The 24,805-nt window shown below is 55.0% G+C and overlaps 1 protein-coding gene across 7 annotated transcripts; it reads left to right on the top strand.

Moving 5' to 3' along the window:
• The first annotated feature begins 2 nt into the window (after positions 1-2).
• On the top strand, positions 3-24,569 carry VPS52 (VPS52 subunit of GARP complex). Of its 7 annotated transcripts, none has more exons than XR_013958617.1 (20): positions 3-31; positions 139-241; positions 697-749; positions 1,119-1,194; positions 1,304-1,371; positions 1,915-2,090; positions 3,355-3,505; positions 3,604-3,704; positions 3,785-3,917; positions 5,531-5,588; positions 16,806-16,939; positions 17,657-17,812; positions 18,311-18,429; positions 20,388-20,511; positions 22,627-22,722; positions 22,797-22,904; positions 23,020-23,085; positions 23,874-23,985; positions 24,088-24,202; positions 24,313-24,329. XR_013958617.1 is itself a non-coding variant. In XM_080636271.1 (20 exons), the coding sequence occupies exons 1-20, from the start codon at positions 17-19 to the stop codon at positions 24,457-24,459; spliced, it is 2,115 nt and encodes a 704-aa protein (XP_080492397.1). In that variant the 5' UTR covers positions 3-16; the 3' UTR covers positions 24,460-24,569. The 7 variants fall into 7 exon arrangements, 4 of the variants coding, with proteins under 4 accessions (XP_080492397.1, XP_080492398.1, XP_080492399.1 ...); XM_080636271.1 differs by having other exon boundaries at positions 24,084-24,202; positions 24,313-24,569; XM_080636272.1 differs by lacking the exon at positions 24,313-24,329 and adding an exon at positions 24,358-24,569 and having other exon boundaries at positions 24,084-24,202.
• Positions 24,570-24,805: the final 236 nt, after the last annotated feature.

Raw genomic sequence — 24,805 nt, forward strand, 5'->3', positions numbered from 1 at the left:
GACGGAGGAGGGCAACATGGCGGCCGCTGTGGTGAGGCCGGGCCCGGGGGGTCCGGAGGGACCGGATGGGCCCAAGCGGGGCCCGGGCGGGTCCTAGGGGGGTCCCGGGCAGGGGCTGAGGCTCCGCTTGTGCCGCAGGTCCCGGACACGGAGCCGCTGCTGGAGGCGGAGCTGGGCCCCGGCCCCCCCGACCCCGAGTTGGAGCTGGGGGGGGACGAGCTGGTGCTGGAGGACGTGGATGGTGGGGCTGAGGGGGCCGCGCTGTGGGGCTGGGGACACGCTATGGGGCTGGAGGGATAACGCTATGGGGCAGGGGGACACAGTATGGGGCGGGGGGGATATGTTATAGGTATAGGAGGAGATGCTGTGGAGTTGGGGGTAGGCTGTGGGGCTGGAGGGATAATGCTATGGCCCTGGGGACACGCTGTGGGGCTGGGGGAACACACTATGGGGCAGGAGGACATGTTACAGGGGCACACTATGGGGCAGGGGGACACGCTGTGGGGCTGAGGACAGGGTATGGGGCTGGGAGGGTACGCTATGGGGCAGTGGGACATGCTGTGGGGCCGGGGAGGCCCCGTTATGGGGGGAAAAGGGGGGCAGGGACCATACTGTGGGGGGCACAGGAGCAGGTGGGGGGTGATGTGGGGCCGCCCCCCCTGTGTCACCCCCAAACCTGCCCCTGCCCCCCCCCAGTTCACATTCAGGCCAACCTGGAGGATGCTCTGGTGCAGGAGGCCCTGAAGACTGTGAGTGCCCCATAGCGCGGTCCCCCTGCCCCATAGCGCGGTCCCCCTGCCCCATAGCGCGGTCCCCCTGCCCCATAGCGCGGTCCCCCTGCCCCATAGCGTGTTCCCCTGCCCCATAGCGTGTTCCCCTGCCCCATAGCGTGTTCCCCTGCCTCATAGCGTGGTCCTCCTGCCCCACAGCGTGTTCCCCTTCCCCATAGCGCAGTCCCCCTGCCACATAGCATGTTGCCCTGCCCCATAGCGTGGCCCCCCTGGCCCACAGTGTGTTTCCCTGCCCCATAGCGTGTCCCCAGCCCCATAGCGTGTTCCCCAGCCCCATAGCGTGTCCCCAGCCCCATAGCGTGTCCCCAGCCCCACGCTCTCCCCCAGGGCGTGGATCTCCGCCAATACTCCAAGCAGGTGGAGCTGGAGCTGCAGGAGGTGGAGCGCGCCTCCATCCGCGACTGTATCCTTGCATGGCTGCCCCCTGGCTGCCCCATGGCGGCCCCATGGCTGCCCCCTGGCTGCCCCATGGCTGCCCCACACGTCCCCATTGCCCCTTAACTCCATGGTGGACATCAAAGAGAGTGAGAACATCGCGGCGCTGCACAACCAGATCACGGCCTGCGACGCCATCCTGGAGGTGAGGGCCCCCCTTGTCACCCCTTGCCACCCCCTTGCCACCCCCTTGCCACCCCCTTGTCACCCTTTGTCACCCCCTTGTCACCTCTTTGTCACCCCCTTGTCACCTGTTGTCACCCCCTTGTCACCCCCTTGTCACCCCCTTGTCACCCATTTGTCACCCCCTTGTCACCCTTTGTCACTCCTTGTTACCCTTTGCCACCCATTTGTCACCGCTTTATCAGCCCCTTGTCACCCCCTTGTCACTTCATTGTCACCTCCTTGTCACCCTTTGTCCTTTTCTTGTGCCTCTCTTGTCCTTTTCTTGTTCCTTTCACTGTGTCCCCATTGGGTCCCCTCCTCCCTGTGTCCCCATTGCGTCCCCTTGATGCATCCCCTCCGTCCCACATCAATACATCCCCATTGTCCCTTCTCAATGCATCCGTATGGGGTCCCCCCCTCAACGCGTCCCCATTGTCCCCCCTCAACCTTGCCCCATTGCGTCCCCTCCCCGTGTCCCCATTGCGTCCCCATTGCCCCCTCACGGTGTCCCCGTTGTCCCCAGCGCATGGAGCAGATGCTGGGCTCCTTCCAGAGCGACCTGAGCAGCATCAGCTCCGAGATCCGGACGCTGCAGGAGCAGTCGGTGGCCATGAACCTGCGCCTGCGCAACCGGCGCCTGGTGCGCCTGCAGCTGGGGCAGCTGCTGGAGGAGCTCGTGGTGCCCGGGGCCATGATCAGGTGGGGGCACCCAGGGCACAGGGACGGGGGCTTCGAGCCCGCTTGGATGGGGCAGGGCTGCTGGTGTCACCCATGGGGTCATGGAACGGGTTGGGTTGGAGGAGCCTTCAGGGTTCTTTAGAGCGTGGTGTCACCCATGGGGTCATGGAACGGGTTGGGTTGGAGGAGCCTTCAAGGTCCTCTAGAGCCTGGTGTCACCCATGGGGTCATGGAACGGGTTGGGTTGGAGGAGCCTTCAGGGTCCTCTAGAGCCTGGTGTCACCCATGGGGTCATGGAACGGGTTGGGTTGGAGGAGCCTTCAAGGTCCTCTAGAGCCTGGTGTCACCCATGGGGTCATGGAACGGGTTGGGTTGGAGGAGCCTTCAAGGTCCTCTAGAGCGTGGGGTCACCCATGTGGGGTCATGGAACGGGTTGGGTTGGAGGAGCCTTCAAGGTCCTTTAGAGCCTGGTGTCACCCATGGGGTCATGGAACGGGTTGGGTTGGAGGAGCCTTCAAGGTCCTCTAGAGCCTGGTGTCACCCATGGGGTCATGGAACGGGTTGGGTTGGAGGAGCCTTCAAGGTCCTCTAGAGCCTGGTGTCACCCATGGGGTCATGGAACGGGTTGGGTTGGAGGAGCCTTCAGGGTCCTCTAGAGCCTGGTGTCACCCATGGGGTCATGGAACGGGTTGGGTTGGAGGAGCCTTCAGGGTCCTCTAGAGCCTGGTGTCACCCATGGGGTCATGGAACGGGTTGGGTTGGAGGAGCCTTCAGGGTCCTCTAGAGCCTGGTGTCACCCATGGGGTCATGGAACGGGTTGGGTTGGAGGAGCCTTCAGGGTCCTCTAGAGCCTGGTGTCACCCATGGGGTCATGGAACGGGTTGGGTTGGAGGAGCCTTCAGGGTCCTCTAGAGCCTGGTGTCACCCATGGGGTCATGGAACGGTTTGGGTTGGAGGAGCCTTCAGGGTCCTCTAGAGCCTGGTGTCACCCATGGGGTCATGGAACGGGTTGGGTTGGAGGAGCCTTCAAGCTCCTTTAGAGCCTGGTGTGAAACCAGGGCTGAAACCAGGTCCTGGATGATCCTGAAGGTCCTTTCAGCCCAACCCATTCCATGGTCATGGAGAACCCAAGTCCCTCCTTCCATCTCATGGTTTCTTCTTGAAAACCAAGACCTGGATGGTCTTCACGCTCCCTTCCAACCCACCCCCATGCCATGACCTTAGGGCCGAAACCAGGTCCTGGATGGCCTGGAAGGTCCCTCCAAGCATTCCTGTCCCCGCTCAGCACCATCCTGGAAGCGCCAGTGACGGAGCCAGAATTCCTGGAGCAGCTTCAGGAGCTCAATGGGAAGATCAACTCCGTCAAGGAGCAAGCGTTCCGGGAGACCGTGGCCTGCGCCGACGTCCAGCACGTCCTGGAGAAGCTCAAGATCAAGGTGAACCCCCCCTTAGCACCCATAGGGGACCCTCAGCACCCAGGGGAGACCCTCAGCACCCACAGGACCCCAAAATCCCCTTCTTCATCCCCCAAAAGGCCGTCACCAAGATCCGCGAGTTCATCCTGCAGAAGATCTACTCCTTCCGCAAGCCCATGACCAACTACCAGATCCCTCAGAACACCCTGCTCAAGTACAGGTGGGGGCTCCGGGGGGGCTCCCTTTGGGATGCAGGGATGCGGGATGGCCCCATCCCGACCTTCCCGTCCCCACGGATAGGTTCTTCTACCAGTTCCTGCTGGGCAACGAGCGCGCCGTGGCGCAGGAGCTGCGGGAGCAGTACGTGGACACCATGAGCAAGATCTACCTCTCCTACTTCAAGTCCTACACGAGCCGCCTCATGAAGATCCAGGTGGGATGGGGCCTTCTGGGGGGGACTGGGGTGCTGGGGTGGGTTTGGGGTGAGTTTGGGGTGCTGGGGTGGGTTTGGGGTGAGTTTGGGGTGCTGGGGGTGGGTTTGGGGTGAGTTTGGGGTGCTGGGGGTGGGTTTGGGGTGATTTTGGGGTGCTGGGGGTGGGTTTGGAGTGAGTTTGGGGTGCTGGGGGTGGGTTTGGGGTGAGTTTGGGGTGCTGGGGTGGGTTTGGGGTGAGTTTGGGGTGCTGGGGGTGGGTTTGGGGTGAGTTTGGGGTGCTGGGGGTGGGTTTGGGGTGAGTTTGGGGTGCTGGGGGTGGGTTTGGGGTGAGTTTGGGGTGCTGGGGTTGGGTTTGGGGTGAGTTTGGGGTGCTGGGGGTGGGTTTGGGGTGAGTTTGGGGTGCTGGGGGTGGGTTTGGGGTGAGTTTGGGGTGCTGGGGTGGGTTTGGGGTGAGTTTGGGGTGCTGGGGGTGGGTTTGGGGTGAGTTTGGGGTGCTGGGGGTGGGTTTGGGGTGATTTTGGGGTGCTGGGGGTGGGTTTGGGGTGAGTTTGGGGTGCTGGGGGTGGGTTTGGGGTGAGTTTGGGGTGCTGGGGGTGGGTTTGGGGTGAGTTTGGGGTGCTGGGGGTGGGTTTGGGGTGAGTTTGGGGTGCTGGGGTGGGTTTGGGGTGAGTTTGGGGTGCTGGGGGTGGGTTTGGGGTGATTTTGGGGTGCTGGGGGTGGGTTTGGGGTGATTTTGGGGTGCTGGGGGTGGGTTTGGGGTGATTTTGGGGTGCTGGGGGTGGGTTTGGGGTGAGTTTGGGGTGCTGGGGGTGGGTTTGGGGTGAGTTTGGGGTGCTGGGGGTGGGTTTGGGGTGAGTTTGGGGTGCTGGGGGTGGGTTTGGGGTGAGTTTGGGGTGCTGGGGGTGGGTTTGGGGTGAGTTTGGGGTGCTGGGGTTGGGGTGATTTTGGGGTGCTGGGGGTGGGTTTGGGGTGATTTTGGGGTGCTGGGGGTGGGTTTGGAGTGAGTTTGGAGTGCTGGGGGTGGGTTTGGGGTGATTTTGGAGTTCTGGAGATGGTTTTAGGGTGCTTTGGGGCTGGTTTTGGGCTGGTTTGGGGTGCTGGGGCTGCTTTTGAGTGGTTTGAGGCCAGTTTTGGCTGGTTTGGGTCCGGTTTTGAGTGGGCTTGGGTGGTTTGGGGCTGGTTTGGGGTGGGTTTGGGTGGTTTGGAGCTGGTTTGGGTTGGTTTGGGGTTGGTTTGGGGCTGGTTTGGGCTGGTTTGGGGTGGGTTTGGGTGGGTTTGGGTGGTTTGGGGCTGGTTTGGGCTGGTTTGGGGTGGGTTTGGGTGGGTTTGGGTGGTTTGGGGCTGGTTTGGGGCTGGTTTGGGGTGGGTTTGGGTGGGTTTGGGTGGTTTGGGGCTGGTTTGGGCTGGTTTGGGGTGGGTTTGGGTGGTTTGGGGCTGGTTTGGGGCGGGTTTGGGGTGGGTTTGGGCTGGTTTGGGCTGGGTTTGAGTGGTTTGGGGCTGGTTTGGGCTGGTTTGGGTCCGGTTTGGGGCTGGTTTGGGCTGGCTTTGGGCTGGCTTTGAGTGGTTTTGGGCCAATTTGGGGTGGTTTTGGGGCCGTCCCCCTTTCTCCGCAGTACGAGGAGGTGGCCGACAAGGACGATCTCATGGGCGTGGAGGACACGGCCAAGAAAGGTGCCGTGGGGCAGGGGCGCTGGGTGCACCCGGGGCTGCCTTGGGTCCGTGCTGCGCGGCTTCCGTGCATTTGGAGCCATTTGGGGTCCGTTTGAGCCACTTTGGGGCCATTTGGGGCTGGTTTGGGTCCATTTGGGGCTATTTTGGGTCCATTTGGGGCTATTTTGGGTCCATTTTGGGCTGTTTTGGGTCCATTTGGGGCTGTTTTGGGTCCATTTGGGGCTATTTTGGGTCCGTTTGAGCCATTTTGGGTCCATTTTGGGCTGTTTTGGGTCCGTTTTGGGCTATTTTGGGTCCATTTTGGGCTGTTTTGGGTCCATTTTGGGCTGTTTTGGGTCCATTTTGGGCTATTTTGGGTCCATTTTGGGCTGGTTTGGGTCCATTTTGGGCTGGTTTGGGTCCATTTTGGGCTGTTTTGGGTCCATTTGGGGCTATTTTGGGTCCATTTTGGGCTGTTTTGGGTCCATTTGGGGCTGTTTTGGGTCCATTTGAGGCTGTTTTGGGTCCATTTTGGGCTATTTTGGGTCCATTTTGGGCTATTTTGGGTCCATTTGGGGCTGTTTTGGGTCCATTTGGGGCTGTTTTCGGTCCATTTGGGGCTGTTTTGGGTCCATTTTGGGCTGTTTTGGGTCCGTTTTGGGCTATTTTGGGTCCATTTTGGGCTGTTTTGGGTCCATTTTGGGCTGTTTTGGGTCCATTTTGGGCTGTTTTGGGTCCATTTTGGGCTGTTTTGGGTCCATTTTGGGCTATTTTGGGTCCATTTTGGGCTGTTTTGGGGCCATTTGGGGCTATTTTGGGTCCATTTTGGGCTGTTTTGGGTCCATTTTGGGCTGTTTTGGGTCCATTTGGGGCTGTTTTGGGTCCATTTTGGGCTGTTTTGGGTCCGTTTTGGGCTGTTTTGGGTCCGTTTTGGGCTGTTTTGGGTCCGTTTTGGGCTGTTTTGGGTCCATTTTGGGCTGTTTTGGGTCCGTTTTGGGCTATTTTGGGTCCATTTTGGGCTGTTTTGGGTCCATTTTGGGCTATTTTGGGTCCATTTTGGGCTATTTTGGGTCCATTTTGGGCTGTTTTGGGTCCATTTTGGGCTGTTTTGGGTCCATTTTGGGCTGTTTTGGGTCCGTTTTGGGCTGTTTTGGGTCCATTTTGGGCTGTTTTGGGTCCATTTGGGACTCTTTTGGGCTATTTTGGGTCCATTTGGGGCTATTTTGGGCTATTTTGGGTCCATTTGGGGCTATTTTGGGTCCATTTGGGGCTATTTTGGGTCCATTTTGGGCTGTTTTGGGTCCTTTTGGGGCTATTTTGGGCTATTTTGGGTCCATTTGGGGCTATTTTGGGTCCATTTGGGGCTATTTTGGGTCCATTTGGGGCTATTTTGGGTCCATTTGGGACTATTTTGGGCTATTTTGGGTCCATTTGGGGCTATTTTGGGGCGATTTTGGGCTATTTTGGGTCCATTTTGGGCTATTTTGGGGAGATTTTGGGCTATTTTGAGTTGATTTTGGGCTATTTTGGGTCCATTTGGGACTATTTTGGGCTATTTTGGGTCCATTTGGGGCTATTTTGGGTCCGTTTGAGCCATTTTGGGTCCACTTTGGGCTATTTTGGGTCCGTTTGAGGCATTGCGGGTGTATTTTGGGTCCATTTTGGGCTATTTTGGGTCCGTTTGAGGCATTTTGGGTCCATTTTGGGCTATTTTGGGTCCGTTTGAGGCATTGCGGGTGTATTTTGGGTCCATTTTGGGCTATTTTGGGTCCGTTTGAGCCATTTTGGGTCCACTTTGGGCTATTTTGGGTGCGTTTGAGGCATTGCGGGTGTATTTTGGGCTATTTTGGGTCCGTTTGAGGCATTGTGGGTCCATTTTGGGCTATTTTGGGTCCGTTTGAGGCATTTTGGGTCCATTTTGGGCTATTTTGGGTGCGTTTGAGGCATTGTGGGTCCATTTTGGGCTATTTTGGGTGCGTTTGAGGCATTTTGGGTCCATTTTGGGCTATTTTGGGTGCATTTGAGGCATTGCGGGTGTATTTTGGGTCCATTTTGGGTCCGTTTGAGGCATTGTGGGTCCATTTTGGGCTATTTTGGGTCCGTTTGAGGCATTTTGGGTCCATTTTGGGCTATTTTGGGTCCGTTTGAGGCATTGCGGGTGTATTTTGGGTCCATTTTGGGCTATTTTGGGTGCGTTTGAGGCATTTTGGGTCCACTTTGGGCTATTTTGGGTCCGTTTGAGGCATTTTGGGTCCATTTTGGGCTATTTTGGGTCCGTTTGAGGCATTGCGGGTGTATTTTGGGCTATTTTGGGTCCGTTTGAGGCATTTTGGGTCCATTTTGGGCTATTTTGGGTGCGTTTGAGGCATTGCGGGTGTATTTTGGGTCCATTTTGGGCTATTTTGGGTCCGTTTGAGGCATTTTGGGTCCATTTTGGGCTATTTTGGGTCCGTTTGAGGCATTTTGGGTCCATTTTGGGCTATTTTGGGTCCGTTTGAGGCATTGCGGGTGTATTTTGGGTCCATTTTGGGCTATTTTGGGTCCGTTTGAGCCATTTTGCGTCCACTTTGGGCTATTTTGGGTCCGTTTGAGGCATTTTGGGTCCATTTTGGGCTATTTTGGGTCCGTTTGAGGCATTTTGGGTCCATTTTGGGCTATTTTGGGTCCGTTTGAGGCATTGCGGGTGTATTTTGGGTCCATTTTGGGCTATTTTGGGTCCGTTTGAGGCATTGTGGGTCCATTTTGGGCTATTTTGGGTCCGTTTGAGGCATTTTGGGTCCATTTTGGGCTATTTTGGGTGCGTTTGAGGCATTTTGGGTCCACTTTGGGCTATTTTGGGTCCGTTTGAGGCATTGTGGGTCCATTTTGGGCTATTTTGGGTGCGTTTGAGGCATTTTGGGTCCATTTTGGGCTATTTTGGGTCCGTTTGAGGCATTGTGGGTCCATTTTGGGCTATTTTGGGTCCGTTTGAGGCATTTTGGGTCCATTTTGGGCTATTTTGGGTCCGTTTGAGGCATTTTGGGTCCACTTTGGGCTATTTTGGGTGCGTTTGAGGCATTTTGGGTCTACTTTGGGCTATTTTGCGTCCGTTTGAGGCATTTTGGGTCCATTTTGGGCTATTTTGGGTCCGTTTGAGGCATTGCGGGTGTATTTTGGGTCCATTTTGGGCTATTTTGGGTGCGTTTGAGGCATTGTGGGTCCATTTTGGGCTATTTTGGGTCCGTTTGAGGCATTTTGGGTCCATTTTGGGCTATTTTGGGTGCGTTTGAGGCATTTTGGGTCCACTTTGGGCTATTTTGGGTCCGTTTGAGGCATTGTGGGTCCATTTTGGGCTATTTTGGGTCCGTTTGAGGCATTGTGGGTCCATTTTGGGCTATTTTGGGTCCGTTTGAGGCATTTTGGGTCCACTTTGGGCTATTTTGGGTCCGTTTGAGGCATTTTGGGTCTACTTTGGGCTATTTTGGGTCCGTTTGAGGCATTTTGGGTCCACTTTGGGCTATTTTGGGTGCGTTTGAGGCATTTTGGGTCCACTTTGGGCTATTTTGGGTGCGTTTGAGGCATTTTGGGTCCACTTTGGGCTATTTTGGGTGCGTTTGAGGCATTTTGGGTCCACTTTGGGCTATTTTGGGTGCGTTTGAGGCATTTTGGGTCCACTTTGGGCTATTTTGGGTGCGTTTGAGGCATTTTGGGTCCACTTTGGGCTATTTTGGGTGCGTTTGAGGCATTTTGGGTCCACTTTGGGCTATTTTGGGTGCGTTTGAGGCATTTTGGGTCCACTTTGGGCTATTTTGGGTGCGTTTGAGGCATTTTGGGTCCACTTTGGGCTATTTTGGGTGCGTTTGAGGCATTTTGGGTCCACTTTGGGCTATTTTGGGTGCGTTTGAGGCATTTTGGGTCCATTTTGGGCTATTTTGGGTGCGTTTGAGGCATTTTGGGTCCACTTTGGGCTATTTTGGGTCCGTTTGAGGCATTTTGGGTCCATTTTGGGCTATTTTGGGTGCGTTTGAGGCATTTTGGGTCCACTTTGGGCTATTTTGGGTGCGTTTGAGGCATTTTGGGTCCACTTTGGGCTATTTTGGGTCCGTTTGAGGCATTGCGGGTGTATTTTGGGTCCATTTTGGGCTATTTTGGGTCCGTTTGAGGCATTTTGGGTCCATTTTGGGCTATTTTGGGTCCGTTTGAGGCATTGCGGGTGTATTTTGGGTCCATTTTGGGCTATTTTGGGTCCGTTTGAGCCATTTTGGGTCCACTTTGGGCTATTTTGGGTCCGTTTGAGGCATTGCGGGTGTATTTTGGGCTATTTTGGGTCCGTTTGAGGCATTGTGGGTCCATTTTGGGCTATTTTGGGTCCGTTTGAGGCATTTTGGGTCCATTTTGGGCTATTTTGGGTGCGTTTGAGGCATTGTGGGTCCATTTTGGGCTATTTTGGGTGCGTTTGAGGCATTTTGGGTCCACTTTGGGCTATTTTGGGTCCGTTTGAGGCATTGTGGGTCCATTTTGGGCTATTTTGGGTCCGTTTGAGGCATTTTGGGTCCATTTTGGGCTATTTTGGGTCCGTTTGAGGCATTTTGGGTCCACTTTGGGCTATTTTGGGTGCGTTTGAGGCATTTTGGGTCTACTTTGGGCTATTTTGCGTCCGTTTGAGGCATTTTGGGTCCATTTTGGGCTATTTTGGGTCCGTTTGAGGCATTTTGGGTCCACTTTGGGCTATTTTGGGTGCGTTTGAGGCATTTTGGGTCCACTTTGGGCTATTTTGGGTGCGTTTGAGGCATTTTGGGTCCACTTTGGGCTATTTTGGGTGCGTTTGAGGCATTTTGGGTCCACTTTGGGCTATTTTGGGTGCGTTTGAGGCATTTTGGGTCCACTTTGGGCTATTTTGGGTGCGTTTGAGGCATTTTGGGTCCACTTTGGGCTATTTTGGGTGCGTTTGAGGCATTTTGGGTCCACTTTGGGCTATTTTGGGTGCGTTTGAGGCATTTTGGGTCCACTTTGGGCTATTTTGGGTGCGTTTGAGGCATTTTGGGTCCACTTTGGGCTATTTTGGGTGCGTTTGAGGCATTTTGGGTCCATTTTGGGCTATTTTGGGTGCGTTTGAGGCATTTTGGGTCCACTTTGGGCTATTTTGGGTCCGTTTGAGGCATTTTGGGTCCACTTTGGGCTATTTTGGGTGCGTTTGAGGCATTTTGGGTCCACTTTGGGCTATTTTGGGTGCGTTTGAGGCATTTTGGGTCCACTTTGGGCTATTTTGGGTCCGTTTGAGGCATTGCGGGTGTATTTTGGGCTATTTTGGGTCCGTTTGAGGCATTGTGGGTCCATTTTGGGCTATTTTGGGTCCGTTTGAGGCATTTTGGGTCCATTTTGGGCTATTTTGGGTGCGTTTGAGGCATTGTGGGTCCATTTTGGGCTATTTTGGGTGCGTTTGAGGCATTTTGGGTCCATTTTGGGCTATTTTGGGTGCATTTGAGGCATTGCGGGTGTATTTTGGGTCCATTTTGGGTCCGTTTGAGGCATTGTGGGTCCATTTTGGGCTATTTTGGGTCCGTTTGAGGCATTTTGGGTCCATTTTGGGCTATTTTGGGTCCGTTTGAGGCATTGCGGGTGTATTTTGGGTCCATTTTGGGCTATTTTGGGTGCGTTTGAGGCATTTTGGGTCCACTTTGGGCTATTTTGGGTCCGTTTGAGGCATTTTGGGTCCATTTTGGGCTATTTTGGGTCCGTTTGAGGCATTTTGGGTCCATTTTGGGCTATTTTGGGTCCGTTTGAGGCATTTTGGGTCCATTTTGGGCTATTTTGGGTGCGTTTGAGGCATTGCGGGTGTATTTTGGGTCCATTTTGGGCTATTTTGGGTCCGTTTGAGGCATTTTGGGTCCATTTTGGGCTATTTTGGGTCCGTTTGAGGCATTTTGGGTCCATTTTGGGCTATTTTGGGTCCGTTTGAGGCATTGCGGGTGTATTTTGGGTCCATTTTGGGCTATTTTGGGTCCGTTTGAGCCATTTTGCGTCCACTTTGGGCTATTTTGGGTCCGTTTGAGGCATTTTGGGTCCATTTTGGGCTATTTTGGGTCCGTTTGAGGCATTTTGGGTCCATTTTGGGCTATTTTGGGTCCGTTTGAGGCATTGCGGGTGTATTTTGGGTCCATTTTGGGCTATTTTGGGTCCGTTTGAGGCATTGTGGGTCCATTTTGGGCTATTTTGGGTCCGTTTGAGGCATTTTGGGTCCATTTTGGGCTATTTTGGGTGCGTTTGAGGCATTTTGGGTCCACTTTGGGCTATTTTGGGTCCGTTTGAGGCATTGTGGGTCCATTTTGGGCTATTTTGGGTCCGTTTGAGGCATTTTGGGTCCATTTTGGGCTATTTTGGGTCCGTTTGAGGCATTTTGGGTCCACTTTGGGCTATTTTGGGTGCGTTTGAGGCATTTTGGGTCTACTTTGGGCTATTTTGGGTCCGTTTGAGGCATTTTGGGTCCACTTTGGGCTATTTTGGGTGCGTTTGAGGCATTTTGGGTCCACTTTGGGCTATTTTGGGTGCGTTTGAGGCATTTTGGGTCCACTTTGGGCTATTTTGGGTGCGTTTGAGGCATTTTGGGTCCACTTTGGGCTATTTTGGGTGCGTTTGAGGCATTTTGGGTCCACTTTGGGCTATTTTGGGTGCGTTTGAGGCATTTTGGGTCCACTTTGGGCTATTTTGGGTGCGTTTGAGGCATTTTGGGTCCACTTTGGGCTATTTTGGGTGCGTTTGAGGCATTTTGGGTCCACTTTGGGCTATTTTGGGTGCGTTTGAGGCATTTTGGGTCCACTTTGGGCTATTTTGGGTGCGTTTGAGGCATTTTGGGTCCACTTTGGGCTATTTTGGGTGCGTTTGAGGCATTTTGGGTCCATTTTGGGCTATTTTGGGTGCGTTTGAGGCATTTTGGGTCCACTTTGGGCTATTTTGGGTCCGTTTGAGGCATTTTGGGTCCATTTTGGGCTATTTTGGGTGCGTTTGAGGCATTTTGGGTCCACTTTGGGCTATTTTGGGTGCGTTTGAGGCATTTTGGGTCCACTTTGGGCTATTTTGGGTCCGTTTGAGGCATTGCGGGTGTATTTTGGGTCCATTTTGGGCTATTTTGGGTCCGTTTGAGGCATTTTGGGTCCATTTTGGGCTATTTTGGGTCCGTTTGAGGCATTGCGGGTGTATTTTGGGTCCATTTTGGGCTATTTTGGGTCCGTTTGAGCCATTTTGGGTCCACTTTGGGCTATTTTGGGTCCGTTTGAGGCATTGCGGGTGTATTTTGGGCTATTTTGGGTCCGTTTGAGGCATTGTGGGTCCATTTTGGGCTATTTTGGGTCCGTTTGAGGCATTTTGGGTCCATTTTGGGCTATTTTGGGTGCGTTTGAGGCATTGTGGGTCCATTTTGGGCTATTTTGGGTGCGTTTGAGGCATTTTGGGTCCATTTTGGGCTATTTTGGGTGCATTTGAGGCATTGCGGGTGTATTTTGGGTCCATTTTGGGTCCGTTTGAGGCATTGTGGGTCCATTTTGGGCTATTTTGGGTCCGTTTGAGGCATTTTGGGTCCATTTTGGGCTGTTTTGGGTCCATTTTGGGCTGTTTTGGGTCCGTTTTGGGCTGTTTTGGGTCCATTTTGGGCTGTTTTGGGTCCATTTGGGACTCTTTTGGGCTATTTTGGGTCCATTTGGGGCTATTTTGGGCTATTTTGGGTCCATTTGGGGCTATTTTGGGTCCATTTGGGGCTATTTTGGGTCCATTTTGGGCTGTTTTGGGTCCTTTTGGGGCTATTTTGGGCTATTTTGGGTCCATTTGGGGCTATTTTGGGTCCATTTGGGGCTATTTTGGGTCCATTTGGGGCTATTTTGGGTCCATTTGGGACTATTTTGGGCTATTTTGGGTCCATTTGGGGCTATTTTGGGGCGATTTTGGGCTATTTTGGGTCCATTTTGGGCTATTTTGGGGAGATTTTGGGCTATTTTGAGTTGATTTTGGGCTATTTTGGGTCCATTTGGGACTATTTTGGGCTATTTTGGGTCCATTTGGGGCTATTTTGGGTCCGTTTGAGCCATTTTGGGTCCACTTTGGGCTATTTTGGGTCCGTTTGAGGCATTGCGGGTGTATTTTGGGTCCATTTTGGGCTATTTTGGGTCCGTTTGAGGCATTTTGGGTCCATTTTGGGCTATTTTGGGTCCGTTTGAGGCATTGCGGGTGTATTTTGGGTCCATTTTGGGCTATTTTGGGTCCGTTTGAGCCATTTTGGGTCCACTTTGGGCTATTTTGGGTGCGTTTGAGGCATTGCGGGTGTATTTTGGGCTATTTTGGGTCCGTTTGAGGCATTGTGGGTCCATTTTGGGCTATTTTGGGTCCGTTTGAGGCATTTTGGGTCCATTTTGGGCTATTTTGGGTGCGTTTGAGGCATTGTGGGTCCATTTTGGGCTATTTTGGGTGCGTTTGAGGCATTTTGGGTCCATTTTGGGCTATTTTGGGTGCATTTGAGGCATTGCGGGTGTATTTTGGGTCCATTTTGGGTCCGTTTGAGGCATTGTGGGTCCATTTTGGGCTATTTTGGGTCCGTTTGAGGCATTTTGGGTCCATTTTGGGCTATTTTGGGTCCGTTTGAGGCATTGCGGGTGTATTTTGGGTCCATTTTGGGCTATTTTGGGTGCGTTTGAGGCATTTTGGGTCCACTTTGGGCTATTTTGGGTCCGTTTGAGGCATTTTGGGTCCATTTTGGGCTATTTTGGGTCCGTTTGAGGCATTGCGGGTGTATTTTGGGCTATTTTGGGTCCGTTTGAGGCATTTTGGGTCCATTTTGGGCTATTTTGGGTGCGTTTGAGGCATTGCGGGTGTATTTTGGGTCCATTTTGGGCTATTTTGGGTCCGTTTGAGGCATTTTGGGTCCATTTTGGGCTATTTTGGGTCCGTTTGAGGCATTTTGGGTCCATTTTGGGCTATTTTGGGTCCGTTTGAGGCATTGCGGGTGTATTTTGGGTCCATTTTGGGCTATTTTGGGTCCGTTTGAGCCATTTTGCGTCCACTTTGGGCTATTTTGGGTCCGTTTGAGGCATTTTGGGTCCATTTTGGGCTATTTTGGGTCCGTTTGAGGCATTTTGGGTCCATTTTGGGCTATTTTGGGTCCGTTTGAGGCATTGCGGGTGTATTTTGGGTCCATTTTGGGCTATTTTGGGTCCGTTTGAGGCATTGTGGGTCCATTTTGGGCTATTTTGGGTCCGTTTGAGGCATTTTGGGTCCATTTTGGGCTATTTTGGGTGCGTTTGAGGCATTTTGGGTCCACTTTGGGCTATTTTGGGTCCGTTTGAGGCATTGTGGGTCCATTTTGGGCTATTTTGGGTCCGTTTGAGGCATTTTGGGTCCATTTTGGGCTATTTTGGGTCCGTTTGAGGCATTTTGGGTCCACTTTGGGCTATTTTGGGTGCGTTTGAGGCATTTTGGGTCCATTTTGGGCTATTTTGGGTGCGTTTGAGGCATTGTGGGTCCACTTTGGGCTATTTTGCGTCCGTTTGAGGCATTTTGGGTCCATTTTGGGCTATTTTGGGTCCGTTTGAGGCATTTTGGGTCCACTTTGGGCTATTTTGCGTCCGTTTGAGGCATTTTGGGTCCATTTTGGGCTATTTTGGGTCCGTTTGAGGCATTGCGGGTGTATTTTGGGTCCATTTTGGGCTATTTTGGGTCCGTTTGAGCCATTTTGCGTCCACTTTGGGCTATTTTGGGTCCGTTTGAGGCATTTTGGGTCCATTTTGGGCTATTTTGGGTCCGTTTGAGGCATTTTGGGTCCATTTTGGGCTATTTTGGGTCCGTTTGAGGCATTGCGGGTGTATTTTGGGTCCATTTTGGGCTATTTTGGGTCCGTTTGAGGCATTGTGGGTCCATTTTGGGCTATTTTGGGTCCGTTTGAGGCATTTTGGGTCCATTTTGGGCTATTTTGGGTGCGTTTGAGGCATTTTGGGTCCACTTTGGGCTATTTTGGGTCCGTTTGAGGCATTGTGGGTCCATTTTGGGCTATTTTGGGTCCGTTTGAGGCATTTTGGGTCCATTTTGGGCTATTTTGGGTCCGTTTGAGCCATTTTGGGTCCACTTTGGGCTATTTTGGGTGCGTTTGAGGCATTTTGGGTCTACTTTGGGCTATTTTGGGTCCGTTTGAGGCATTTTGGGTCCACTTTGGGCTATTTTGGGTGCGTTTGAGGCATTTTGGGTCCACTTTGGGCTATTTTGGGTGCGTTTGAGGCATTTTGGGTCCACTTTGGGCTATTTTGGGTGCGTTTGAGGCATTTTGGGTCCACTTTGGGCTATTTTGGGTGCGTTTGAGGCATTTTGGGTCCACTTTGGGCTATTTTGGGTGCGTTTGAGGCATTTTGGGTCCACTTTGGGCTATTTTGGGTGCGTTTGAGGCATTTTGGGTCCACTTTGGGCTATTTTGGGTGCGTTTGAGGCATTTTGGGTCCACTTTGGGCTATTTTGGGTGCGTTTGAGGCATTTTGGGTCCACTTTGGGCTATTTTGGGTGCGTTTGAGGCATTTTGGGTCCACTTTGGGCTATTTTGGGTGCGTTTGAGGCATTTTGGGTCCATTTTGGGCTATTTTGGGTGCGTTTGAGGCATTTTGGGTCCACTTTGGGCTATTTTGGGTCCGTTTGAGGCATTTTGGGTCCATTTTGGGCTATTTTGGGTGCGTTTGAGGCATTTTGGGTCCACTTTGGGCTATTTTGGGTGCGTTTGAGGCATTTTGGGTCCACTTTGGGCTATTTTGGGTCCGTTTGAGGCATTGCGGGTGTATTTTGGGTCCATTTTGGGCTATTTTGGGTCCGTTTGAGGCATTTTGGGTCCATTTTGGGCTATTTTGGGTCCGTTTGAGGCATTGCGGGTGTATTTTGGGTCCATTTTGGGCTATTTTGGGTCCGTTTGAGCCATTTTGGGTCCACTTTGGGCTATTTTGGGTCCGTTTGAGGCATTGCGGGTGTATTTTGGGCTATTTTGGGTCCGTTTGAGGCATTGTGGGTCCATTTTGGGCTATTTTGGGTCCGTTTGAGGCATTTTGGGTCCATTTTGGGCTATTTTGGGTGCGTTTGAGGCATTGTGGGTCCATTTTGGGCTATTTTGGGTGCGTTTGAGGCATTTTGGGTCCACTTTGGGCTATTTTGGGTGCGTTTGAGGCATTGCGGGTGTATTTTGGGTCCGTTCCGGGTGGGTTTGGTCCGGTTTTGGCGCACGCGCTGCCCTTGCCCCCGCGGCAGGGTTCTTCTCGAAGCCGCAGCTGCGCTGCAGGAACACCGTCTTCACCCTGGGCAACCGCGGCGCCGTCATCGGCGCCACCGAGCTCGAGGCGCCCGTCCTGGTCCCGCACGCGGCCCAGAGGAGCGACACCAGGGTCGGCAATGGGGCGGCAATGGGGGGGGCAGTGGGGCGGCAATGGGGGGGGCAGTGGGGCGGCAATGGGGGTGGCAGTGGGGCGGCAGTGGGGGGGGCAGTGGGGCGGCAATGGGGGGGCAGTGGGGCGGCAATGGGGGGGCAGTGGGGCGGCAATGGGGGGGGCAGTGGGGCGGCAATGGGGGGGGCAGTGGGGCGGCAATTGGGGGGCAGTGGGGGGGCAATGGGGGGGGCAATGGGGCGGCAATGGGGGGGGCAGTGGGGTGGCAATGGGGGGGCAATGGGGGGGGCAATGGGGCGGCAATGGGGGGGGCAATGGGGCGGCAATGGGGGGGGCAGTGGGGCGGCAATGGGGGGGGCAGTGGGGCGGCAATGGGGGCGGCAATGGGGGGGGCAGTGGGGCGGCAGTGGGGGCGGCAGTGGGGCGGCAATGGGGGGGGCAGTGGGGCGGCAGTGGGGGCGGCAGTGGGGCGGCAATGGGGGGGGCAGTGGGCCGGCAATGGGCAGCCATGGGGCAGCAATAGGATGACACCAGAGGCAGCCATGGGGCAGGAGAGGGGCGACACCAGGGGTTTACAAGGGGGTTTTTGGGTCCAGAAGAGGGGATTTGGGGTCCGGAAGAGGGATTTGGGGCTCTCGAAGAGGGATTTGGGGCTCTCGAAGCGGGATTTGGGGCTCGCAGCGGGGTGCTGCCTGCGAGGCTGCCGCTGTCCCGCAGTACCCCTTCGAGTCGCTGTTCCGCAGCCAGCACTACGCGCTCCTGGACAATTCCTGCCGGGAATTCCTCTTCCTCAGCGACTTCTTCCTGGTGACGGGGCCCAGCGCCCAGGAGCTCTTCAACAGCGTCATGGGCAAGACCTTGGCCATGTTCCTGGTGGGTCCCAGTGCTCCCCTATGGGTGCCGTGGGTCCCGGTGCTCCCCTATGGGTGCCGTGGGTCCCGGTGCTCCCCTATGGGTGCCGTGGGTCCCAACGCTCCCCTATGGGTGCCGTGGGTCCTGGTGCTCCCCTATGGGTGCCGTGGGTCCCGGTGCTCCCCTATGGGTGCCGTGGGTCCCGGTGCTCCCCTATGGGTGCCGTGGGTCCCGGTGCTCCCCTATGGGTGCCGTGGGTCCCAACGCTCCCCTATGGGTGCCGTGGGTCCTGGTGCTCCCCTATGGGTGCCGTGGGTCCTGGTGCTCCCCTATGGGTGCCGTGGGTCCCGGTGCTGCCCTATGGGTGCCGTGGGTCCTGGTGCTCCCCTATGGGTGCCGTGGGTCCCGGTGCTCCCGTATGGGTGCCGTGGGTCCCGGTGCTGCCCTATGGGTGCCGTGGGTCCCGGTGCTCCCCTATGGGTGCCGTGGGTCCCCAATGCTCTCCTCTGGGTGCTATAGAAGCACATGGACACCTACGTGAGCGCCTGCTACGACGCCATCGCCGTGTTCCTGTGCATCCACATCGTGCTCCGCTTCCGGAACATCATGGCCAAGAGGAACGTCCCGGCCGTGGAGAGGTCGGAGCCCAAAGGACCCCCAGTCCATAGGGAATCACCCAGATCCATAGGGAATCACCCCCAATCCATAGGGAATCACCCCCAGTCCATAGGGAATCACCCAGATCCATAGGGAATCACCCCCAATCCATAGGGAATCACCCCCAATCCATAGGGAATCACCCCCAGTCCATAGGGAATCACCCAGATCCATAGGGAATCACCCCCAATCCATAGGGAATCACCCCCAGTCCATAGGGAATCACCCCCAATCCATAGGGAATCACCCCCAGTCCATAGGGAATCACCCCCAATCCATAGGGAATCACCCAGATCTATAGGGAATCACCACCAACCCATAGGGAATCACCCAGATCTATAGGGAATCACCCCCAATCCATAGGGAATCACCCAGATCCATAGGGAATCACCCCCAATCCATAGGGAATCACCCAAATCTATAGGGAATCACCCCCAGATCCATAGGGAATCACCCCAAATCCATATCAATCACTCAAAATCCATAGGGAATCAGCCCCAATCCATAAAGAACCTCCCAAATCCATAGGGAATCACGCTGAACCTATAAAGAACCTCCCCAGATCCATAGGGCATCACTGGTAATCCATAGAGAACCTCCCCGGATCCATAGGGAATCAGCTCCGATCCATAGGGAACCTCCCCGGATCCATAGGGAATGAGCTCCGATCCATAGGGAACCTCCCTGGATCCGTAGGGAATGAGCTCCGATCTATAGGGAACCTCCCCGGATCCATAGGGAATGAGCTCCGATCCATAGGGAACCTCCCCGGATCCATAGGGAATGAGCTCCGATCCATAGGGAACCTCCCCGGATCCGTAGGGAATGAGCTCCGATCCATAGGGAACCTCCCTGGATCCGTAGGGAATGAGCTCCGATCCATAGGGAACCTCCCCGGATCCCTAGGGAATCAGCTCCGATCCATAGGGAACCTCCCCGGATCCATAGGGAATCAGCTCCGATCCATAGGGAACCTCCCTGGATCCGTAGGGAATGAGCTCCGATCCATAGGGAACCTCCCCGGATCCGTAGGGAATCAGCTCCGATCCATAGGGAACCTCCCCGGATCCATAGGGAATCAGCTCCGATCCATAGGGAACCTCCCCGGATCCATAGGGAATGAGCTCCGATCCATAGGGAACCTCCCCGGATCCATAGGGAATCAGCTCCGATCCATAGGGAACCTCCCCGGATCCATAGGGAATCAGCTCCGATCCATAGGGAACCTCCCCGGATCCATAGGGAATGAGCTCCGATCCATAGGGAACCTCCCCGGATCCGTAGGGAATGAGCTCCGATCCATAGGGAACCTCCCCGGATCCGTAGGGAATGAGCTCCGATCCATAGGGAACCTCCCCGGATCCATAGGGAATGAGCTCCGATCCATAGGGAACCTCCCCGGATCCATAGGGAATCAGCTCCGATCCATAGGGAACCTCCCCGGATCCATAGGGAATCAGCTCCGATCCATAGGGAACCTCCCTGGATCCGTAGGGAATGAGCTCCGATCCATAGGGAACCTCCCCGGATCCGTAGGGAATCAGCTCCGATCCATAGGGAACCTCCCCGGATCCGTAGGGAATGAGCTCCGATCCATAGGGAACCTCCCCGGATCCGTAGGGAATGAGCTCCGATCCATAGGGAACCTCCCTGGATCCGTAGGGAATGAGCTCCGATCCATAGGGAACCTCCCCGGATCCGTAGGGAATGAGCTCCGATCCATAGGGAACCTCCCCGGATCCGTAGGGAATGAGCTCCGATCCATAGGGAACCTCCCCGGATCCGTAGGGAATGAGCTCCGATCCATAGGGAACCTCCCTGGATCCGTAGGGAATGAGCTCCGATCCATAGGGAACCTCCCCGGATCCGTAGGGAATCAGCTCCGATCCATAGGGAACCTCCCTGGATCCGTAGGGAATGAGCTCCGATCCCGCCGCAGGTACTGGGATACGCTCCTGGAGCTGCTGTGGCCGCGCTTCGAGCTCATCCTGGAGCTGCACATCCAGAGCATCCAGAGCACGGACCCGCAGCGCCTGGGCTACCTCGATACCCGGCCCCACTACGTGAGCGTCCCTGGCCCCGTGTTAGCCCCAAACCCCTTTGTTAGCCCCAAACCCCCTTTGTTAGCCCCAAACCCCCTTTGTTAGCCCCAAACCCCTTTGTTAGCCCCAAACCCCTTTGTTAGCCCCAAACCCCTTTGTTAGCCCCAAACCCCTTTGTTAGCCCCAAACCCCTTTGTTAGCCCCAAACCCCCTTTGTTAGCCCCAAACCCCTTTGTTAGCCCCAAACCCCTTTGTTAGCCCCAAACCCCCTTTGTTAGCCCCAAACCCCCTTTGTTAGCCCAAACCCCCTTTGTTAGCCCCAAACCCCCTTTGTTAGCCCCAAACCCCCTTTGTTAGCCCAAAACCCCTTTGTTAGCCTCAAACCCCTTTGTTAGCCCCAAACCCCCTTTGTTAGCCCCAAACCCCCTTTGTTAGCCCCAAACCCCCTTTGTTAGCCCCAAACCCCCTTTGTTAGCCCCAAACCCCTTTGTTAGCCCCAAACCCCTTTGTTAGCCCCAAACCCCTTTGTTAGCCCAAACCCCTTTGTTAGCCCCAAACCCCCTTTGTTAGCCCCAAACCCCTTTGTTAGCCCCAAACCCCCTTTGTTAGCCCCAAACCCCTTTGTTAGCCCCAAACCCCCTTTGTTAGCCCCAAACCCCTTTGTTAGCCCCAAACCCCTTTGTTAGCCCCAAACCCCCTTTGTTAGCCCCAAACCCCCTTTGTTAGCCCCAAACCCCTTTGTTAGCCCCAAACCCCTTTGTTAGCCCCAAACCCCCTTTGTTAGCCCCAAACCCCCTTTGTTAGCCCCAACCCCCTTTGTTAGCCCCAACCCCCTTTGTTAGCCCCAAACCCCCTTTGTTAGCCCAAAACCCCTTTGTTAGCCCAAAACCCCCTTTGTTAGCCCCAAACCCCTTTGTTAGCCCCAAACCCCTTTGTTAGCCCCAACCCCCTTTGTTAGCCCCAAACCCCCTTTGTTAGCCCCAAACCCCTTTGTTAGCCCCAAACCCCCTTTGTTAGCCCCAAACCCCTTTTTAGCCCCAAACCCCTTTGTTAGCCCAAAACCCCCTTTGTTAGCCCAAAACCCCTTTGTTAGCCCAAAACCCCTTTGTTAGCCCCAAACCCCCTTTGTTAGCCCCAAACCCCCTTTGTTAGCCCCAAACCCCTTTGTTAGCCCCAAACCCCCTTTGTTAGCCCCAAACCCCTTTGTTAGCCCCAAACCCCCTTTGTTAGCCCCAAACCCCTTTGTTAGCCCCAAACCCCCTTTGTTAGCCCCAAACCCCTTTGTTAGCCCCAAACCCCCTTTGTTAGCCCCAAACCCCTTTGTTAGCCCCTAACCCCTTTGTTAGCCCCAAACCCCCTTTGTTAGCCCCAAACCCCCTTTGTTAGCCCCAAACCCCTTTGTTAGCCCCAAACCCCCTTTGTTAGCCCCAAACCCCTTTGTTAGCCCAAAACCCCCTTTGTTAGCCCCAAACCCCTTTGTTAGCCCCAACCCCCTTTGTTAGCCCCAAACCCCTTTGTTAGCCCCAAACCCCCTTTGTTAGCCCAAACCCCTTTGTTAGCCCCAAACCCCCTTTGTTAGCCCCAAACCCCCTTTGTTAGCCCCAAAACCCCTTTGTTAGCCCCAAAACCCCTTTGTTAGCCCCAAACCCCCTTTGTTAGCCCCAAACCCCCTTTGTTAGCCCAAAACCCCCTTTGTTAGCCCAAAACCCCCTTTGTTAGCCCCAAAACCCCTTTGTTAGCCCCAAAACCCCTTTGTTAGCCCCAAAACCCCTTTGTTAGCCCCAAACCCCTTTGTTAGCCCCAAACCCCCTTTGTTAGCCCCAAACCCCTTTGTTAGCCCCAAACCCCCTTTGTTAGCCCCAAACCCCCTTTGTTAGCCCCAAACCCCCTTTGTTAGCCCCAAACCCCTTTGTTAGCCCCAAACCCCCTTTGTTAGCCCCAAACCCCCTTTGTTAGCCCCAAACCCCTTTGTTAGCCCCAAACCCCTTTGTTAGCCCCAAACCCCTTTGTTAGCCCCAAACCCCCTTTGTTAGCCCCAAACCCCTTTGTTAGCCCCAAACCCCTTTGTTAGCCCCAAACCCCCTTTGTTAGCCCCAACCCCCTTTGTTAACCCCAAACCCCCCCCGTTGCCCCCAGATCACGCGCCGTTACGCCGAGTTCTCCTCCGCCATCGTCAGCATCAACCAAACCTTCCCCAACGAGAAGACCAACGCGCTCCTGGGGCAGCTCCAGGTGACGGGGACCCCCCAAACCCATCGGGGACCCCCCCCGAACCCATTGGGGCTCATGGGCCCCCCCCATTGCAGGTGGAGGTGGAGAACTTCGTGCTGCGGGTGGCAGCCGAGTTCTCGTCGCGCAAGGAGCAGCTCATCTTCCTCATCAACAACTACGACATGATGCTGGGGGTGCTCATGGTGAGGAACCCCCCCAAACACCCTCACATCCTTTGGCAACCCCCCAGAATGAAGCGAGCACCCCCAAAATTGGGGGGGGGGGGTGGTGTCCCCCATCCTTTTATCCCAACTTCAGGAACGGGCGGTGGAGGAGAGCAAAGAGGTGGAAGGGTTCCAGCAGCTCCTCTCTGCGCGCACCCAGGTGAGTCCCCCTTTGAGTTTAGGGGTCCCCTTTTCAATTTAGGGGTCCCCTTTTGGCTTTGGGGGTCCCCCTTTCAGTTTAGGAGTTCCCTTTCAGTTTAGGGGTCCCCCTTTCAGCTTAGGAGTCCCCTTTTCAATTTAGGGGTCCCCTTTTCAATTTAGGGGTCCCCTTTTGGCTTTGGGGGTCGCCCTTTCAGTTTAGGGGTCCCCCTTTCAGTTTAGGAGTTCCCTTTCAGTTTAGGGTCCCCTTTCAGTTTAGGGGTCCCCCTTTCAGCTTAGGAGTCCCCTTTTCAATTTAGGGGTCTCCTTTTCAATTTAGGGGTCCCCTTTTGGCTTTGGGGGTCCCCCTTTCAGTTTAGGAGTTCCCTTTCAGTTTAGGGTCCCCTTTCAGTTTAGGGGTCCCCCTTTCAGTTTAGGAGTTCCCTTTCAGTTTAGGGTCCCCTTTCAGTTTAGGGGTCCCCCTTTCAGCTTAGGAGTCCTCTTTCAGTTTAGGGGTCCCCTTTTCAATTTAGGGGTCCCCTTTTGGCTTTGGGGGTCCCCCTTTCAGTTTAGGAGTCCTCTTTCAGTTTAGGGGTCCCCTTTCAGTTTAGGGGTCCCCCTTTCAGCTTAGGAGTCCTCTTTCAGTTTAGGGGGGTCCCCTTTTCAATTTAGGGGTTCCCCTTTCAGTTTAGGGGTCCCCCTTTGACTTCACGGATCCCCTTTTCAAATTAGGGGTCCCCCTTTCAGTTTAAGGGTCCCCCTTCCTTGTGGGCTTATGGGAAGTGGGGATCCCCCCCCCTTTTCCCATAGGAATTCATTGAGGAGCTCCTCTCCCCTCCCTTCGGGGGCATGATCGCCTTTGTGAAGGAGGCCGAAGCGCTGCTGGAGAAGGGGCAATTGGAGCGGCTCCGTGGGGAGGAAGGTGACGACCTGGGGGGGGGTCCCACGGATATTGGGGTCCCCCCATTGCTCTGGGGGGGGGGGGGGGGGGGGTGTCCTCACCTTTGTGCCCCCCCCCAGCCAGGGTGACCCAGTTGGCTCGAGGCTTCTCCAGCAGCTGGAAGAGCGCGGTGGAGGCGCTGAGCCAGGACGTGATGCGCTCCTTCAGCAACTTCAAGAACGGCACCGGCATCATCCAGGTGGAGCTTCCCTTTCCCCACGCACGGATCCCAATGGGATCAAAGAGAGAGGGGGGGGGGTGGGGGGGGATGGGGGGATGATCCCGACCCCGCTCCCACCATTCCCATAGGGAGCGCTGACCCAGCTGATCCAGTATTACCACCGCTTCCACAAGGTGCTGGCGCAGCCGCCGCTGCGCTCCCTGCCCGCCCGCGCCGAGCTCATCAACATCCATCACCTCATGGTGGAGCTCAAGAAGCACAAACCCAACTTCTGAGGGGACCCCGTGTCCCCAGGGGTGTCCCCAGGGGTGTCCCCATGGCCCCTTTCTGCCACCTCCAATCCCGCTGTCCCCATCCCTGCGCATGGATAAAGGCCACCAGGTACCCCAGGGCACCCAAGTGATGCTTTATTGGGGGATGCAGGAGGGGTTAAAGGGGGAGGGGGGGTGTTGGGGGGGGTCAAAGGGGTGGGGGGGGGGTCCCCCCTCCTTTGGGTAAGGGGGAAGGGCAGAAGGTGCTGCCCCATTGATGCTGGGGGGGGGGATGTTGGGGGTCACCAAACCCCTTCCTGCCCCCCCCTTCCCCCCCGATCCCACATTGGGGGTGGGACACCCCAAATCC

This window comes from Psittacula echo (assembly GCF_963264785.1).
Source record: "Psittacula echo genome assembly, chromosome: 31".
Taxonomy (NCBI): Eukaryota; Metazoa; Chordata; class Aves; order Psittaciformes; family Psittacidae; genus Psittacula; species Psittacula echo.

What these genes read in the sequence shown, in the direction of transcription:
- VPS52 (XM_080636271.1), top strand. An exon ending in GGAGGACACGGCCAAGAAAG is followed by an intron (nt 5,589 to 16,805) that starts GTGCCGTGGGGC and finishes CCCCCGCGGCAG; the next exon opens with GGTTCTTCTCGAAGCCGCAG. An exon ending in TCGATACCCGGCCCCACTAC is followed by an intron (nt 20,512 to 22,626) that starts GTGAGCGTCCCT and finishes CGTTGCCCCCAG; the next exon opens with ATCACGCGCCGTTACGCCGA.